We start from the raw sequence: 18,776 nt of genomic DNA on the forward strand, positions 1-18,776 counted from the left end.
CACTTTTTACACTTTTAAGTGTACATGGACTTGCCTCTAAGGTAATCTGTGAGTTGCTACATAAATTCGTCAGTAATGGGGCAAAGACTAGAGGGTCAGTAAGTGGGAATTGTAGAATCTGCAGATGCAGAACCACTGTGTGTCTGTCATCCTTTTCTGTGAAAGGTTCACATCTATAGAATACCATGAATGTTGAATTAAAGTTAAGTTACAATCAAAACTCACATTTTTTTTTATTTATTTTTTTATTTTTGCTGTAAAGCTAAAAGAATGATTGACATCCTTACAGCAATGTGAACATTAAGTATTATTCTTTCAGGTTGGTTAGGTTTTACATTTTTCTTTGTTTGCAGATTGACTTACATTTTATGTTTGTGGGTCTGTATATACTGTATATGTTTGAACTGCATTGCGTTTTTATTTTATTTATATATATATATATATATATATATACATATATATATATATATATATATATATATATATATATATATATATATATATATATATTTATATATATATATATATATATGTATATATATATATTAGAAAAATATGTAATGCCTAAGCAGGGACGAGAGCTGCAAATTAGCTTTATGCTGCATGACCTATGTATTAGACATCGGTAGTCTTTGTATAACAATGTCAAGTGTATTGTCCCTGTTAAATAAACAAACAAATAACAAAAATCTAATAACTTGTAAGTTTGCAGTTTATTTTTTTCAACCTTAAAACGCACCACAAAAATACATCAATCAAACTATTTACTCATTTATTTTTTACATTATGTTTTAGTCTATTTTGTTGGTTAATTTTCAGTAATTAATTGCTTGGCAAATAACTTGGCAAATAAATATACTGAATGTGTAATTTATTTTTTCATGAAGTCATGGGTTTGTTTCGTGCATATTCAGCATTTTCAAAGCTGATTTTATCTGAGGTTAACATTTCTATCTTGATATCCTACTTTTTTTTCTTTTTTTTTTTTACTATGCTGTGATCTCTTTTTCTTCATGTAAAAGACAAAAGACAATATACAGTAAGCATTTACCTGCTCGCAAATCAATATTTGCCTGAGGGAAGACAGACGTGCATACATTTGTCTTCTCACTAGAGAGCTGAAATGAATGTGATTGTTTAAAGTGTCTGTGAATAATACACCGCGCTAAAACAAATGTCGATACGTGATGTTGAACAGTCTGACATTCCACCCAAGGATTTTGTGTTTCATAAATCCTTTGAATTAACTTTTTTTTTAACATTGCTTTATTACTTCCTATTTTTCTATTATCTGCCTAACGACTGGATATTAGAGATGTGTTTAAATAGGTTATGACAGACAGTCTTGGAGCTGAAATATAAACCTTTCTTGCACACTTTCTCTGTTAAGTGATTGACACTAACTGTAGCACTTCAGCATGCTGGATGTGTGTACCGCTGGAAGGTTGCTGATGTTAGCGAGCATATTGACTATGAGCCAGAGAAAATAAGCAGAAGAACACAAATTCTCTTTGTCAGGCTTAATGAATGTGTTTATTAGAGCACATAGTAGAAACTCGACTACCCTGAGTTTGCGTAAGTTTAGGAGATTGTGCCCTGCACTGTCGAAAGGGGGAAGTTCAGGTGTCTCCACTGCGACTCAAAAAGGCGCCAATCAAAGTCAAAGAGGCTTACTAGAGGGAGCTAAAGGAAGGAAATCAGATCTTAGAAGCAGTCTGCAAATTTTGTGTGATGAGTGGAAAGACGAGTGGCTCCAAGTCTCTTGTATGCGTGCCATTGCTGTGTGGTTTTTTGGGGCTGCTGTCTCTCTCTGGATCCAGGCTTTGATATACAGTTAGACCTTTGATGGAGCTTCTACGCCGGGATGGAAAGGGAAAAAGAAATGCAAGGGAGAGAAAGAAAAGAGAGAATAAAGGCTTTGAATGGTGTCTGGCTTGGGATGTTAACGCCTTGTGGGTTGTCTCCCTCCTTACAGCAACTCTACGCCGCCCAGCTGGCCAGCATGCAGGTCTCTCCAGGAGCCAAGATGCCTCCGCTGCCCCAGCCCCCCAATTCTGCTGGGCAGATCTCCCCGTCTGGCTTGAAGAACGAGAAGAGGTCCTCAACCCCCCTGGCTCAAGTCAAGGTACAGTCCCTGCCCGGAGTGGTGCTTGACCCAGTCTTCTCCACTTCCTCCTTCGCTAAATCAGCTGTGGTAGGTAGAGCAGCGAGCGCCGGTTCTCCTCTCACTCGGAGCCCATCAATCTGGGCTGCTTTTACAAGGCACCCGCTCTCTCAAGCAGAACTCTGTGGACAAGGTTGCTATGGCTTTTCCTGCTCCCGGAGTGCAATTTTTGGATCACTCGGTTTCTCATGACAGAGACTGGCCTGCGCTTTCCTGCATGTTACTGTTACATTTAACTTGGACAGAACAAAGGCAATGACATCAGAGGCACATCATCTAAATATATATTGATGAGGAAACGCTGATGCGATGAGTTGTCTTTTGTTTCTCTTTAAAGATCAACAGTTGGCTCCTTGCAGAATATAGTGAGCTTTTTTCGCTGACATAGATCATCGTTTAGCTTTTTTTTTTCAGCCCTGCGGCTGTAACCTAAAACACTCACACATTTGGAAATGTTTAGTTTAATATCACAATAGAATGGGGGTAAATCATTGAGCCCAACAGTAGTATGTGCGTAGCACCCGTAATCCTCCTCAGTCGCTCAGCTAAGCTGCTCCTCCGGGGCTTTTGGAGCTCTGCCCTTAGAGAGAGCGGCCACATATCAACATCTCAGAGCATACGGTAAGATCATCGACGGCAATGTTGAGCCAGAAATCAGAGTCAGATGGGCATTTTCAGACACTCTAGGCTTACTGTATACTTAAAAATATAGGTTCCAAAAGGGTGCAGTAATAGGCTTCCACAGGGAGCCGGTCAGAAAAGAACATTTAAAAAAACGAGTAAAAAGGTTCCATGGGTGCCATTGATGCCAATAAAGACCCTCTATTTTTAAGACTGTACTTTGGTTTGTTTAACCAACATCTGTTGAATCGTAGTATTGATCAAAGATGTTGCATGATTTTTGCCCCGTTAAGTCCATATGTAGAGGCGCTGTGCTTAATTAGCTAGCAATCTGTTTGTTTGTCTAGTTGAAGCGTAATTGAACGACAAACTGTTATTGGCAGTCAGATTTGTAAAGAGCTGGGGGCAGTCTCTGTATGTGGCCCATCTGTTTGGACAGTACAACACTGCCAGTGAAATCGTTTCCTAGCCTACATAAAATGCAGTATGCACTTTTGAAGTTGGTCTGGACTTATTATGCTGTTTTGACACAAATTATTTATATATTGTGTATTATGCTCATAATTAGGCATTTCCCACTCAATAATTTGAGGTCAATAACTTTATTTATACATTTATTTTGTATTTTTGTTAGAAAATTTTGACTTTTATTTAAAAAGGGTGGATTAATTTGAACAAAAATGACAGTAGACTATCATAGACAGCAGACATTGAAAACCTAGTATAGGGAATGTTTAAAATCAGCTAGGTTTGAAATACTTTACAGACATCTTAACCCTACTGTAAGCATTGTTTCGATGAATATGTAAATATGTGTTGCACACTTTCCTCTCAACAAGAAAACAAACCAACAACAAACACAACAGCAGTTGAGAAAACTTCTACTTATAATGGTGTAGGTGTATTTATATGACACATTATACAATAAATTAGTTAAAAAAAAACAGATTTACAGAATTAAACATTAAAACAGAATCTGTGTCACGTTTAACTACTACTGCAACTATATTTTCTCCTCTAAAACTGCTTTTAATTGTGTTCATTTCTTACTTGTACAGTATGAACAAGTAAGATGCAATGCATATCTGTCAAAACAGCATCATTAATCCAATCACCTAACATGTGTTAATCCTTAATTGTATTGTGATGCAACCACATCGTTCTCTTCATAGGGAGCGCATTTGGTCACCACTAAGACGCACACAACTCTTAATTGCAATACATTCAGCCACAGCATCAACAAGCTCTCTTGCCTGCATGCGTTTGTTTGAAACAGGATGTATAAGCTGTTAAGTGTTTCTCTCGGGCCTGAGAGCAGGTGAGAAGATAAAGATGTGTGCTCAGACAGAGAGGGTTTTAATTAGCCTGAACAAAGCCTGGCCCTCACCGCACCGAGGAGCTCCAGCATGGCACCGAGCCTGGCTATGAATGCAGAACCCATGTCTTGGAGGAGTCGGACTAATTAGTCTACAGTAATAGCCTCTGGTGCATTGTCTTTTATGTAAGGTGGAAAGCATCTCTCTATTGGGCGTCCCTGTTTTAACAGAAGCTTTGTGTCTTTTATGTGCAGGAGGAGGGAACGCAGCCTCTCAACCTCTCCGCCCGGCCTAAAACAGCTGAGCCCATCAAATCCCCCACATCCCCGACACAGAGCCTCTTCCCAGGCAGCAAGAGCAGCCCCAACAGCCTCTCCAAGAGCGGAGACATACCCAGTCCCATCGGAGGATTGGGCCGCGGCTCGTCTCTGGGTAAAACTTTAATTTGGATCTGCTTATGTCATAACATGAGTTGCTGGTTCGAGTCTCAGCTGGGCCGGTTGGCATTTCTGTACAGAGTTTGCATGTTTCTCCCTGTGTTAGCGTGGGTTTCATCGGGGTGTTCCCGTTTCCCCCACTGTCCAAAGACATGCGGTGTAAGTGAATTTAATAAATTAAATTGGCGCAGTGTATGAGTGTGTGTGAATGAGTGTGTATAGGTGTTTCCCAGCACTGGGTTGCAGCTGGATAGGCATACACTGCGTTAAACGTATTTCAGAATAGTTGGTGGTTCAGCAACCCCTGATAAATAAGGAACTAAGCCGAAGGAAAAAGAATGAATGAATAATTCTTAACATCCTCTCAGCTGAGATACTATATCAGAGAGACAAACTCCCAAGTTATTTATTTTATTCAATTAATAAATATATATTTATCCTATTTATCTTTTAATTATTTTTATTCAATTTATTCGAGACCCTGCTAGTTTGATGTAGTTCAGAATGTTGTTGCTTTCAAAACTTCCAAATATTTAAATATTTATATGTATTTATTATTTTTTTATTTACTCAGATATTCTGTCTTAATTGGGAAACATTAAATTCTCAAAAAACTGTTTGACAAGCTTACAATTACATTACATATTTGGAATCACCAATAAAATAAACAACAACTCAACATCTCCTAAGTTTCGCTTCTAAACATTTGGATTAAAACAAAATCGTTATGTGCATGCGCACTCGAAAAGAACAAGATCACGACACCAACCTCATTTTTGGCAATAATGCTTCGTCAGATTGCGCTGGTCTTCGGAAGTAATTCACAACTTGGTCTGAATGGCGAATCTCCTCTAGAAACGACAGCAAGTCTTTGTTTACAAGTTTGTGGGCGTTTGAGTAGTTGCTTTCATGTGATGTGCGTTTGACAGGACGGACTGTACCGCGCGTTTGTTTCATACAGATTACAAAACCAAAAAACTTTTGTTTTCAAGTGTAGTTGGTTACATTTAAAAGATTTCTAACTTTATGTGTATATATCTATATATTTCTTATGTCTGTGAAGCAAGTATTCTCTGAGATTCTAGTGTGTTTGTTCTCTATAAAATCGTAAATGCACACGTCTGGTCTGAGCTTCTCCCCTGGAGAAACATCAGTCTATATCGATCTATGATTGTCTGCCGTATTAATACGTAGGCTTCGTTCGCCATATTGACCGTTACATATTTCTCCATTCAAAACTATACAGGTGACATGTCTTGTGTATTCTATAGTGCTTGGTTGTATTAAGAACATTTATTTAAAAATAAACAACCAAGCAGTGTTTTTAGTTTTTCTATGGATATACAAACTATACATCAGACCGTATATTCATGACTAAATACCTAGGCAAATACCAAGACTAATTGTATATTTCTGATCCTCTGTAGTGCGGAATCAGAGAGTGAACTTGACACACTCCCAACTCATAATCTCTTTTAGACCCTGCCATTTTGACGCAATAAAGAGCAACGGATGCTGTTCCTATATATTTGTTTTCAAAGCTCTTAGTTCATCTCTCATATTAAGATAATTTTTTTTTTGGAAGCTGCTACTAACAGTTACTAAAAACAGTCTTTCATTAAAACGACGCTGTGTTGTTGAGCAGCGCTTGTTTCCCTCCTCCTCTTGGAGTTGAGCTTTGAACACAGGCTTGGTGTTTGTTTTTCTACTATTTCCGAGATTTAACTGCCATCCCGCCTCACCTCACTTTGATCCACTAATTACAGAAAGGCGACACACACTGAGATTTGCTCCCTTAGTTTCCTGCTCCCCCACACACATGCAGTCGGCCACACTTACAGTGCACACATGCAGACTGTATTCACAGGACCTCCTACTGTATACCATGTTTCACAATACGGCCCTCAGGATATATGTGCGTTTGTTTCTGTAGACATCCTGTCCAGCCTGAACTCGACGGCGCTGTTTGGAGATCAGGACGCAGTGATGAAGGCCATCCAAGAGGCGAGGAAGATGAGAGAGCAGATTCAGAGAGAGCAGCTTCAGCATCATCAGCAGGGAATGGAGGTCAAGCTGTCTGCCCTCACCAGCATGGGCTTGAACAACTGCAGGACAGAGAAGGTGAGGGTGGTTGTCAACAGCGAACAGTGCTGAGATACTGCTGGGATTGTGGATTAAGTTAGACTGCCAGTGTCAAGTGCCTGAATTGGAGTAACTTCAATTATTGAGTTAATATGAGGCAATGTTTTGAAAAAAAAAAAAAAAATTCATTTCACAAACTTATAAATATCCAGCGTTTTAATTAGAGTAGCTTATTTTTATTTATTATATTTTTATCAGTTTGAATGGGACAAGTTTTATATATTTACAAAACTGAGCCAAAAATGATATTTAAACTTCTATCAGTAGCTATCCATTTATTTTTCAAACAATCTAAATTAAAGTATTGCAGTGGAAGCTTTCTTTCTTTGTTTCTTCTTCTCTTTTTTATTTTTTTTTTAAAGAAAATATTCTGTTGACCAAGGCAGCATTTATTAAATGTAAAAAAAATGTTGAATATTTATATATATATATATATATATATATATATATATATATATATATATATATATATATATATATATATATATATATATATATATAAATTTTGAAATAACGGCTTTCTTATTGTATATTGTTTCAAATAAAACTATTACTCTAGTAATAATATGCTATTTTAAATGATTGTATTATTATTATTAATAATAATAATAATAATTAATATTAGAGTGATTTCTGAAGGATCATGTGACTGAAGACTGGAGTATCGAAGGTGAAAATTCATCTTTAAAATCACTTGAATAAATTGAATTAAATTAGAAAGTACTTTTTAAAAGTTAATTATAGTGCAATAACATTTCACAATTTAACAATTTGTACTGTATTTTTTAATGAAATAAATGCAGCTTTGGTGAGCATGAACAGCTTATTTCAAAACTTTAAAACTTATTTTATTTTAAAGTCTTTGTTAAAAATAAAGACTTATATACAATACTGACTTAAATATACTGACCTACTGACTTTATATATATATATATATATATATATATATATATATATATATATATATATATATATTTTTTTTTTTTTTTTTTTTTTTTTACTGCAAATGTATGCTTACTTTATTGTCATAATAGAACAGTAAACTCTGTCTTGCGAGTCAAAGGTAATGAGATTATCTCAAAAGCCAATTTTATTCATGCAATTTGTAATCGATACCAGATTCCATTGCACAAGAAATATACCCAACACAACGAACCTTGTTCTTGCCCCATTCGCCTGAGGGCACAACAACAGCCAGAGCTCAAGGACTTGAGCCCACAGTGTTTTTTCAGATATGATCTTTAAAACCAATCAAGGTCTTTGAAGCACGTCCAGAGGAAGGCCTTTGATTGACATTGGCAGGGTAGATGGTGAATCAGTGTGTGTGCGTGCATGTTTGTGTGTGTGCACATTTGTGAGCGAGCAGGACCATCGCGGTCCTCTGGTGCCTGGCCTGTGCGGGTTCAAACTGTGATGTCTCTGCCCAATTAAAGCAAACAGGCAGCCCTCTTCAGCCCCTGGTGTGGGACAGGCCCACTTTGTACCGGGAGCAAGCATTCTCTCAGGGATTCCTTTTAAAAATATCTTCAATCAATGAGTCAATCAAGGAGCAGAAAAACAGACACCACTACCATCTGATTGATGCCATATTGCCAGTTGGCTGCGAGACGCAGGCAGGAACTGGGAGTGAAGGCTCATTAATTTTTCAGCACCTGATTACTTTCAACCGGCATCTTAAAGTAGGTCAATGTATATGTAAAAAAGTAGAGGGACTATTTTTCAATCAACTTCGAAGTCAGGGCAAAAGACTTGTGCCCCGATGTGGGTGGCATTGGAGTAAACTCAAAACCCCAGGCATGTCCTCGAAAACGGCCGAAATCACCAAATTCGCAGGCGTTTTCATATTATTGCTGCTTCTCACAGCAATTTACAATACCTCTTTACTGCTCAAAAGGGCATTGTGGAAGTCATAATCCTGTTTTCTCAAACACAATGCCCAACTCAAAGCCATTATAAACGGAGATATCACCTAAGCCAGTGCATTACGCGCCATTCTTTTGAGATTTCGCACTCTTTGTTGGTGTTCTTTAGAGGTGGATGCGGTATGTGAACATGCAGCCATCACCTGTGGCTGTGTGCCTCCCTCCCTTTTTCCCTATTCTACCTTCACCAGCCTCAACTCATCCTCTCCTTCCCTCTTTACCTCCCAAAATCGCTCTGGGGTGAGCTCATGGTCAGCCAAACTGCAGAATATGCTGCTACATGACATGAATGTTGCTCTGACAATGGTTGAAAAGGCACGTTTGTCAACAGGCTGCACACACCTACAGCTGCATTGTTCTTAGCAGGCCAAGCTTAGCAGATTTTTTTTTCTCATAGTCTTTTGTCTGGCTGAGGTTTTGTCTTCGCACGAGGTAAGGCCTTGCCTTTTCACATGCTTATTTGGGCATCTCAGCTTAGGCAAGCTTTATGCATTTTTCTAAGTGGGGAGGAAATCAGTCTGGAGGCATCCTGTCTCTTTCCCTGCTGAAAAAAAAAGAAACAACACATTAAGCTCGTGGCTAAATGTGTTTTTCTTAAAGGACTTTGATGTAAGGGCAAGGTGATTCTGGGCAGCCAGCAGTGCAGAGAAAAGGGGCAGAAGGAGGGAACGACAAATAATAATTAGGTGCTCTATCAGTTTGAAAATATGACCGGTATGTTTGGGTTATCATTGTTGCTATAGGTTACAGAGCACATCACAAAGACTCCCTGGTTTTTTGAAGTATCGTTTGCAAAGACTTTCTCTTTCTTTCTTTAATTCATATTTAGTTTTCAGCTGCTTCCGTATCTGAGAATGTAAGGTTATGACCTTAAAATGCAATGGAAGAAAATGGCAGGCCTCTTTTGTACTGTGGCCTTGCTCAGAAGCCCGTCTGCATCTGATGATATCATAAAGGCAGCTCCACCTCAGTGTGTTGCTAAGCTAAACAGACGTATTGATGTCGCAAACAACCAGAGGCCAAACAGAAGCTGTATTTTCCTCTTCATATGTTCCATATGTCTCTGAAGTCTCAAACGAAGGGAAGGGAGCTCATTCAAATGCAGACTTAAATAGAACAGTGATCCTATTTTTTTTTGTATGTTACTAGTAGGGCTGGGCGAATCAAAATCTCGATTAATTGAACATTTTACCTCAATTATAAATAGTAAAACGGTTATTTTATTTGGCTGTGCGTGTGTGTGTGTACACACACACACATACACACGCAACATGTAAGGTCACGCAAAGTGGCTTACAGGTCCAAGTGCTGTATCAAACTGTATGGGGAGACTCATCCAATAGTAATAATAAACGTTTACAATGTGCTGTAATTCTTACGAAAATTACAATCGCAATGAATATATCCATGCCTAATATCCGTTGGCCAGAATGTGCTGAATTTTTTTTCATAAATTAAAAAGTTTGGTATTTGTGATGCAGCAAGTCCAGAGACTAATGTATACACTATGATTTCATATAAAATTCACTTTAAAGTGTGATATGACTAAAAAGTGGCCGATTCAAATGAGTAGCAGCTTAGACCCGCTACCATACGTCACCGATACATCACGACTTAATAAGCAGATCAGTTCACTGAAGATGAATTTCACTGACAAGTCTTCTACAGTCAATATCTTTACATATTACTAGTCAGTTATTTTTTAATAAAGTGTGCATCAGTTGATTTCAAAATAATTAAAGGATACACACAATATCTACTATCTATGAGTAGTTATTGAACATCAGTGTTGAACAACTGAAATTGAAACACATTTCTTCATAGGGGTTTTGTTTTTTCTGAATGCTATCTTAATGCACAAGAAGTTAAAACTCACTCATTTAGAGGCAGGAACTAGGGGACATGCAACAACTTTAATCATAAGGTAAAACACAAAACAAAAGTTTCTATCTGGAGCTTTCTGCTGTCCCGTGACTTTCAACGCCGCCCACATGTGTCAATACTACCAAACCGATCAATCACAGAGCTTGTGCTATGTGTAGTCGCAATGTGTAGGTACATTTTTGAGAGTTGCTTGGTTATGCGACTGCGCGAAGGTTGCGGCAGACGATACGTGTGCTTTCAATGCAGAAGTATACTGTATTTATTTAAGTATTTATTTATTTATCTATCTATTTATTTATAGTTATTCTGTGTACTTTCCCAGCACTGGATTGCAGTTGGCCCGTGCCTGCTGCTTGTGCCTGACGGGCGAAAAAAAGGCCTCTAAGTGTTCCAGATAAAAGCTTTCACTTTGGTCAGTTTCAGAATATTAATATTTCAGCACATCGCCTCACCTGACATAAATACTGAACGCCCTTTAATAACTGCCGTCCAGTCTGCTGTTTGGAAGTTTATCATGGTGAAAGCCTACGTGGAAGATTCTGGAGAGGTAACATAAATGGGATTAAGGAGAGGTTAAAATCATCTACTGGGGCTGTTGGTGAGGGATATTAAATATTGATTTATCCCAGTGTAACGACTGAGCTGAAGAGTGAGGCTAAGTGCTGCTTACAGATGGATCAATTCATCTTTTAATACAAAGTGTGTCCGTTGAACACAATGGAATGACCTGCATCCCCTTTTCTCTCGCAGAGTCACTTCTCTGTCTCTGAGATGGAAGAGCATCTCCTTTGAGTCTCCTGTCTTTTAGGTGTATGTGTAAAATATTCATGTTTTGGCGTTTTCTTGCTTGTTGTCTTTTTTTTTATATATCTTTGATGTCCCATCAGTAAAAGAAAGCTTTTATGGAACCTCCAACATTTTTTTTCAAATATTTATTAAAAGTATTATTGTCTACAGAGGGCAGTTATTGTATTTTATTATTTATTCCTCGTTCTCAAAGCTTTTTTTTATCCTTTGGAAGGACATGGCATTGTACATTTCTAGTTCACTAGTTTAAAGCACTTTGTTTGATTTTACATTTTTAAATTGAATTTCACAAGCCGCCTTAATGATGAGGTTCCACTCTGGAAAGAACCCAGATTTTGATTTCAGATATTTCGCCCTTGCTAATAACCTACTTTTCGACAGATGTTGCAGTCCGACGGGGTCTGGCGAGGAGATAAAATATATTCTTGTGCTGACACTTCCCAAACTGGAATCAAAGGGTGAAAGGCCAGTGTATTAACCTATTGAGCATCCGCCGGCCTCCCTGCCCCCTCCTCTCACCTACATTATTGATGAGTGGAATATTCACTTTTCTCAAATCCCAGAGCACAGGGCCACAAACATTTAAATGGAGCTTTGCTCACTCTCCTCGAAATTCTCACCCCCTACTTTTAGACCCAAAGCCAATGTTTGCTCTCGTTCCCTCCCCGCGTATGTGTGTTAGGGGCCTATTCACGCTTCCCTTTACAAAGACTTGGGGTATAATCTTGTCTGGTCTGCAGCCCTGGAAGCAATTTTCTACCCCTTTTTCTGCTGCTGTCTTGGAAATTGCCAGCATAGGTTATTTTTGGCTGCAAAGTAAATCCTGCCATACATGGCTTTGGCCGTCCAAAATTTGATTATACTCTGAACTCAAGCACGACCCATAGCCAGCGAGGGCCATTGTTGAGTATTGCTTACATTTAATTCTTTGTTCCATTTGTTTGGGTTTATAAATAGCATCTTTTTTTTGCAAAGTTTAAGAGTGGGTGCTCAACTCTAGTTCTGAAACAACGCCATACACATTCACTTAAGTAAGATATAATAATAATAATAACAATAATAATAATTCCATACATTTATATAGCGCTTTTCTGGACACTCAAAGCGCTTTAAACATTGAGGGGAGTCTCCTCATCCACCACCAGTGTGCAGCATCCACCTGGATGACGTGACGGCAGCCATATTGTGCGCAGCCATGTTGTGCCAGACTGCACAACATACACCAGCTGATTGGTGGAGAGGAGACAAAGTGATGAAGCCAATTATGATATGGGGATGGTTAGTAGGGCCATGATGGACAGAAGCCAGAGGGAAAATTTGGCCAGAATGCTGGGGTAAAACCCTACTTATTTTCGAAGGATATTCTAGAATTTTTAATGGCCACAGAGAATCAGGACCTCAGTATAATGTCTCATTTAAAAGATGGCGCTCACTGAGCAGTATAGAGTCTCCATCAATATACTGTGGCGTTAGGACCCACACAGACCGCAGGTTGAGCGCCCCCTACTGGCCCGACTAACACTAATTCCAACAGCAACCTAAATTTTCCATGTGTTCTCCTCTCCAGGTACTGCTAAGCTTCAGTTGGTGACCATGTGAGAGTTGCAGAGAGCTATCTGCCGGCGACATGACTGAAGCTAAAATAATTTTACTCTGAAGTTGCGTAAAATCACACAAATGGCCAAAACAGGGGCAGCCATTCAAAACTTCAGCAAGGCTCCATACTCTGGACGTACATGGCTCTGCTTATGCCAGATACCCCACATTGAACCCTGCAAAAAGAATGAGCTACAATGGTATCAGGACAGAACCCCACCAAACAGGTGCAAAAAGAACCCTCTGTCTCTCAGATCATGCGATTCAGAGTGTCTATTATTGTAAATAGATTGCATGATAAGAGCAAAGAAAGCAAGGTCTCTCTTAACAGATCCTTGAGGACTCAGTGAACAGTTCAGGGTCATTTAAAGCAGAACACCCATAAAAAAATCCAGATGATCTCAATGCAGCAGGATAGAAAAACAGAGCCGCTGAGTTTCTGGTACAGCTGAAAGATAGACATGTATAAAATGCTTCATTTCCCCGGTGATGTTGAAAGGTCAGATGTTGTGGGTAAATTTCTCAGTTTTATAAGCAAGTGAGTTGTCGTTTTAACATGGTTATATTTTAATCTGCCACCATGTTCTAAAAGAAAACACAGCTATCTCAGTCAATGTTTTAGATTAAATGGTTCTGGAAGGTTAAAAAAAAAAAAAAAGTTGGACGGCCACCACTGGAGGGAGGTCGCATTGCCAAATGCACTCTGCCAGCGGCCACTCCGGGAGCCTGCGAGCGTGGACTGCTGCTCGAGTATAAAAACCAAGCAACCGCATGAAAGGAACTCCGAGCCCGGCACACAACTGCATGTGCTTTAGACTAAACGATTCAAAACTACCAACTACTGGAAAGCTGCACAATTATAAATAACTATGTGATTGGTTACAATGTCTATTGAAAGCAGATGAAGGGCAAAACAGACAAGCACTGCAGCAGCTTTTATAGGATATTGCTATCAATACACAGGTCTAAAGCGACCAATATTGCTTATATACACAGACAGAATTCATTGTAATGGGCTTTGAAAGCCGCCTTTTATCTCTACTATCACTTGTATCTCTCAGCCAGGTGTGCGAATGACAGAACATGCAGTATTCTCAGCTTTCAGAGCCCAGGCAAGGACAAGCCACAAACACATATTCACTCGACCATTGTGCTTTATTTTAAAACCAGGTTATGATTTTAGCCATGTGCACCTGGGCGACCAAAAAGGCAGATTACTAAGTCGACATTGGCCAAGGCCAGTCGTTTGTTGTCTCAAAATTGCCGTTATCTGGGCCTGGCTGGAACAATCCAAGGCCATATGGCTGAAGTCGGGCTATTTTTACTAGAGGAAGAGCGTCATTCTATGGCAGTGTGATGCGTAAGTACAGGGTAGACACCAGCACAATGCGCTCCTGCCCAAAATACACGAAATCTGCGGCCAGCGCTGCAGTCCTCAGGCACATGTTCTGCGGCCGGCCTGATTAAAGCCCTCTCCGCTGCGCTGACATGGGCTCCTCGCTCTGGCTCTCCTCCAGATGTTCAGAACTTCCACCAGCCTAGCCATCGGCCCTTCTGTGTTATTACTTCACCGTGCAACCCTCCTCCAACGAAACAAAATGCATTCTGTAACCGAATTTGAGGATGGAGGGGGAAAAAAGGATAGTGGAGGGGAGATTATTGTGGGTGTCTTTTTCCACTTCAGCTTAGGACTGTGTGGTTATAATTTTAGATGTGGGAATGAAGGGCTGCATGCTGAACTCATTTGAGGGAAGGGCCAGTCGTGCGCCAGAGAGGTCGTGGTTAGCATGGGAGGGGCACAACGTGTACCATGACATCTTTTCTTTTTTCTATTGTTTCCTTATTTTTCATCTCCCTAACCGCCCTTTCTCCTTCTCTCTGTACTTGCGGAGATTCGTGGCTTTTGCCATCTCGCTGCCGTAATGCACATTATAAATATCCTTTATAGCACAATGGTCTCGGAAATCTGCTGGTGAGCAGTGGACGGGCCCTTTTGCTCAGGATGGTACACACCCTTTACTGCTCTTCTGTGGTAAAGTGATCAGTAAAAATTTAATGACACCATAAAATAATAAAAATGCCATTGATTTATCACAGCGCTTGATGCAGACAGTAGTAAAGATGCTTTAGACTGCTTTCTTGTTCATGTCTTCAAACAAAAAGCGTGGTGTTATGCATATAAATTATTTCTCTCGATAATTTGTACCTAATGCTGTGACATATAAATTACCCAAGTTACAACCTATAGGTATATAAAACATAGTATATAAAATTTAATGGAAATCCATTGTGCGCTGTTTGAAGTTTTATGTTCTTATTCACTTTCTCAATTACAGACTCCTAATGTGCACTGTAAACAGTGTCACTGTCTCCAGTGGATATCAACGCTTCCTAGGCATGAATGAGCTCTTTACCTCACTCCATTAAGTTAGACCCTAGACACTAAAGTGTCTAATCTCATTTTCATGTACAATAGCTCTCATCCGGGTCATTCTTTAATTATTGCCCTGGAAAATGAGTAAGTTTAGCGCCTAAACAGTATTTAATGAAACTCTGTGATGAATGCTCCTTGTTCCCCAAACTGATGTTTAATGATCATGACTTTATAAAAGGAGATGATTGATCAGAGAGAGCCAGCTGAGCGGGGAGAAGGGATGACACTACAAGTAATTTATAACCCCCCACCCCTCCTCCACCATAAACACAAATGCACACACACTGCAGTTGTTGGGCCCTTCCCCAGTGGACAGTCCATAGCGCATCGGCTATCCCTCGTGCGACTAATCGCACATCAGTCAATTTGTCATTGGGTGCTGCGCTCTCTTTCATTAAGTGCAATAATGCGCTCTGGTGATGAATACAGCAAGCGTAGGAGGCTTCACACGGAGCATGGCACACCAAGCTAGCTCTACAACTTATCTTTACAAAGCCGCCTGGGCCCAGCGGGGACTGCTACATATGTCATAATTAGAAAACACTTAAATAAGCAAGGCAGAGTCAAGACGGGCAGCCCTTAATGACAGGCCATAAGCAGGTAGTGGTTAATTGTACATCCGAATCACTCAGATGGTCATAAATAATGATTGTTCCATCAAGCGTGGTGGTGGGAAATTGCAGTACTTTCTCTTAACAGCGCTTCTTTCTGCCCCTTTGATGCTTGTGCCATGTTTTTGGAGTAACAATATTCGTTCTCTAAGAAAAAAAAGATAGGTAACTGATGCTTGTTTTTATATTTGGATGAAGTCGAAAGTTAAAGATACATTTAAATAAAAGGGCAATTATTCTTTTTTCTCAAATTGATTATTTTTGGCAGCATATACTGTAGCAGTGTTTATTGTTTGTATTACATTTTTGTATTATTTTTTGGTTTTATTTAACATTTATAAGATATTTAACAAAACAGTACAATACCAATAAAAAGAGGACAAAATAGTACAGAATAATTGACCAAACCCCCACCTCAACCCCATTAAAAAAGGATGTATCGTCTTTGTTACTATATATATATATATATATATATATATATATACACACACACACACACACACACACACACACACGTGTAGCATAAACATACAAACAAGAGATGACAATACATTTTTACAAAGCCAGTGTCATGAATATATAGGTTAGAAATAAAGATGAAGATTTACAAACTTAAAACGAAAAACTTCCAAGAGTTTTAAGATAGGTCCACATGTGTTTTCAGCTGTTTTCAGTGAAGTTTCAAGACGTGGTTGTTCAGCTTGACAGCAACTCGTTCAACCATCTCTTATAACAATGAGATTTCCAATTTAGTAAGATCATCTTTTTAGCTGTGATCATGCCAACCATCAGGGCTTGCTGTTAGGTTAACGGAAAGGTGTCCATTATATTAGAATATCCAAAAAAAAGCCAAATTGTAGTCAGGTTGGATATTTGTTCTACAAGCACTGGAAAACAATTGTTGGACTAAAACTCATAAAGAACAGGAAAAAACCAAAATATATGTGCCAGAGTCCCTTCTGCCCCACCACATCTGTCACATCTAGGAGATACAAAAGAAAATTTGTTCATTCATTTTCTTTTTGGCTTAGTCCCTTATTTAATCTGGGGTCGCCACAGCGGAATGAACGGCCAACTTATCCAGCATATGTTTTACGCAGCGGATGCCCTTCCAGCTGCAACCCTTAACTGGGAAACATCACTCATTCACACTCATGCACTACGGCCAATTTTGCTTACCCAAATCACCTGCACCGCATGTCTTTGGACTTGTGGGAGAAACTTGAGCACCTGGAGGAAACCCACGCGAACATGGGGAGAACATCTAAACTCCACACAGAAATGCCAACTGACCTAGCCGAGGCTTGAACCAGTGACCTTCTTGCTGTGAGGCGATCGTGCTACACACTGCGCCACCGTGATGCCCCACAGAGAAAGCTATTTTACTTAATCTAGGTTTAGAGAAGTAAAGGCAATGTAAACCTTTAAATTGGAATAATTTATGTCTCAATTTTATCCAACCTTTCTTTATTCTAGATAGGGCTTCTTCCCAGATCTTATCAGCCACTTTTTCATTCAAATCAATGACCCAAGCTGTTTTAAACCGTTTTGAACAAAGCATTAAATTTTCTTTATAATGCACACTACTGTTTAAATGTTTTCCGTTTTTTTTTTTTTTTTTTTTACTTTTTAGGCTTTTTATGCTTAATTGTATTGCTTAAACACATTTCTTAGTATTATTGCTGTTAGCAGTTATAGTGGTTAAAATTTCATCAAAATAATACATTTTTGCAGGCTCAAAAATATGAAGTATAACATTTATCTATTTTAACATTATAAATGCTGTTGCTTTAACTTTTGATCAATTTAATGCATTCCTACTGAATAAAAGTCAATCGATGGATAAATACATATCTTACTGAGCCCAAATTTCAGAATGACACAAAATGAAAACATTTACAAGGCTAGTTAAGTGCATTCAGAAGCAGGTTGCAGGTGGTTAGCGAACTTGATAGAGGCTTTCATGCTGAAATACCTAACGCGAACGTGCCTGAACTGTTTAGTGAATTTGCCCCTTAGTGATAATAAAGTCTGTTTCAAGTGACAACAGCAATAAGCACAGAATCATCCCAACTAATCCACTATTGTCATGTGCTATTGACAAGTTGAGCTGGAGTGATGAGCTTGCCGTGTGAAGAGCCTCCACGCTCCATGGGCTCCCCAGTGGCAAAAAAGAACAGAAAACAAACAAACGAGCAAAACGGCCAAAGCAGCGCGGCTGAAAGATTAATGTGTACGTCGGTATCTGTGTCTGCGTCTGTGGCAAGGGAGCTGTTAGCATTGTGTTGGGAGGCCGCCCGAGTGTCTGTTCAAACCGTGTGTGATAGGCATTCTCTAAAGAAAAGACAATTCAAGTACACCTTTTGCCTGAGATTGAATGCACACCCTGGGAGAAGAACAAACGCTTTGGGGCCAACTCACCGTAACACGCTTTGCTTTTAGCATCTTCCTGTGTCGTTCGGAGGGGGGAGAGATTACTTGTATCATGCCGAGTCAAAGTGTCCATCTCCTCCTTGAGTCTTTAGAGAGAGCGAGACGGGCCTCCGCTAATGCCCAGCCGCACTCACGGCAGAACTAGGTCATTTAACAATGGGCCCGAGCAGCGGTCGGCCCTCTTCCTCTGCATAATACATTAAGTCTAATGTGCTGCAACCATTCAGGAGGGCCCCCCAAAAGCTGTTATTTTATTCTGTAAATGCACACGGACATGACATTTAATATTGTCGCACCGGCGAAGAATGACAGGGGTTTATTGTGCATCAAGTGCGACATGATGCCAAGTTTAATATGAACAGAAAGCAACACGACAAAAGGGAAAACACGGCATGTTCCTCCGAGCATG

The 18,776-nt window shown here is 39.4% G+C and overlaps 1 protein-coding gene across 50 annotated transcripts in view; it reads left to right on the forward strand.

Annotated features, from left to right (window-relative positions):
• The window catches only part of sox6 (SRY-box transcription factor 6), a 201,027-nt gene that overhangs the window by 164,646 nt on the left and 17,605 nt on the right, over nucleotides 1-18,776 (forward strand). For all 50 annotated transcript variants that reach the window (NM_001123009.2, XM_068222353.2, XM_073906920.1 and 47 more), the window contains 3 exon segments: nucleotides 1,976-2,125; nucleotides 4,356-4,533; nucleotides 6,472-6,659. In NM_001123009.2, the coding sequence (NP_001116481.2) occupies nucleotides 1,976-2,125; nucleotides 4,356-4,533; nucleotides 6,472-6,659 (516 nt within the window).

This window comes from Danio rerio, chromosome 7 (genome assembly GCF_049306965.1).
Source record: "Danio rerio strain Tuebingen ecotype United States chromosome 7, GRCz12tu, whole genome shotgun sequence".
Classification (NCBI taxonomy): domain Eukaryota; kingdom Metazoa; phylum Chordata; class Actinopteri; order Cypriniformes; family Danionidae; genus Danio; species Danio rerio.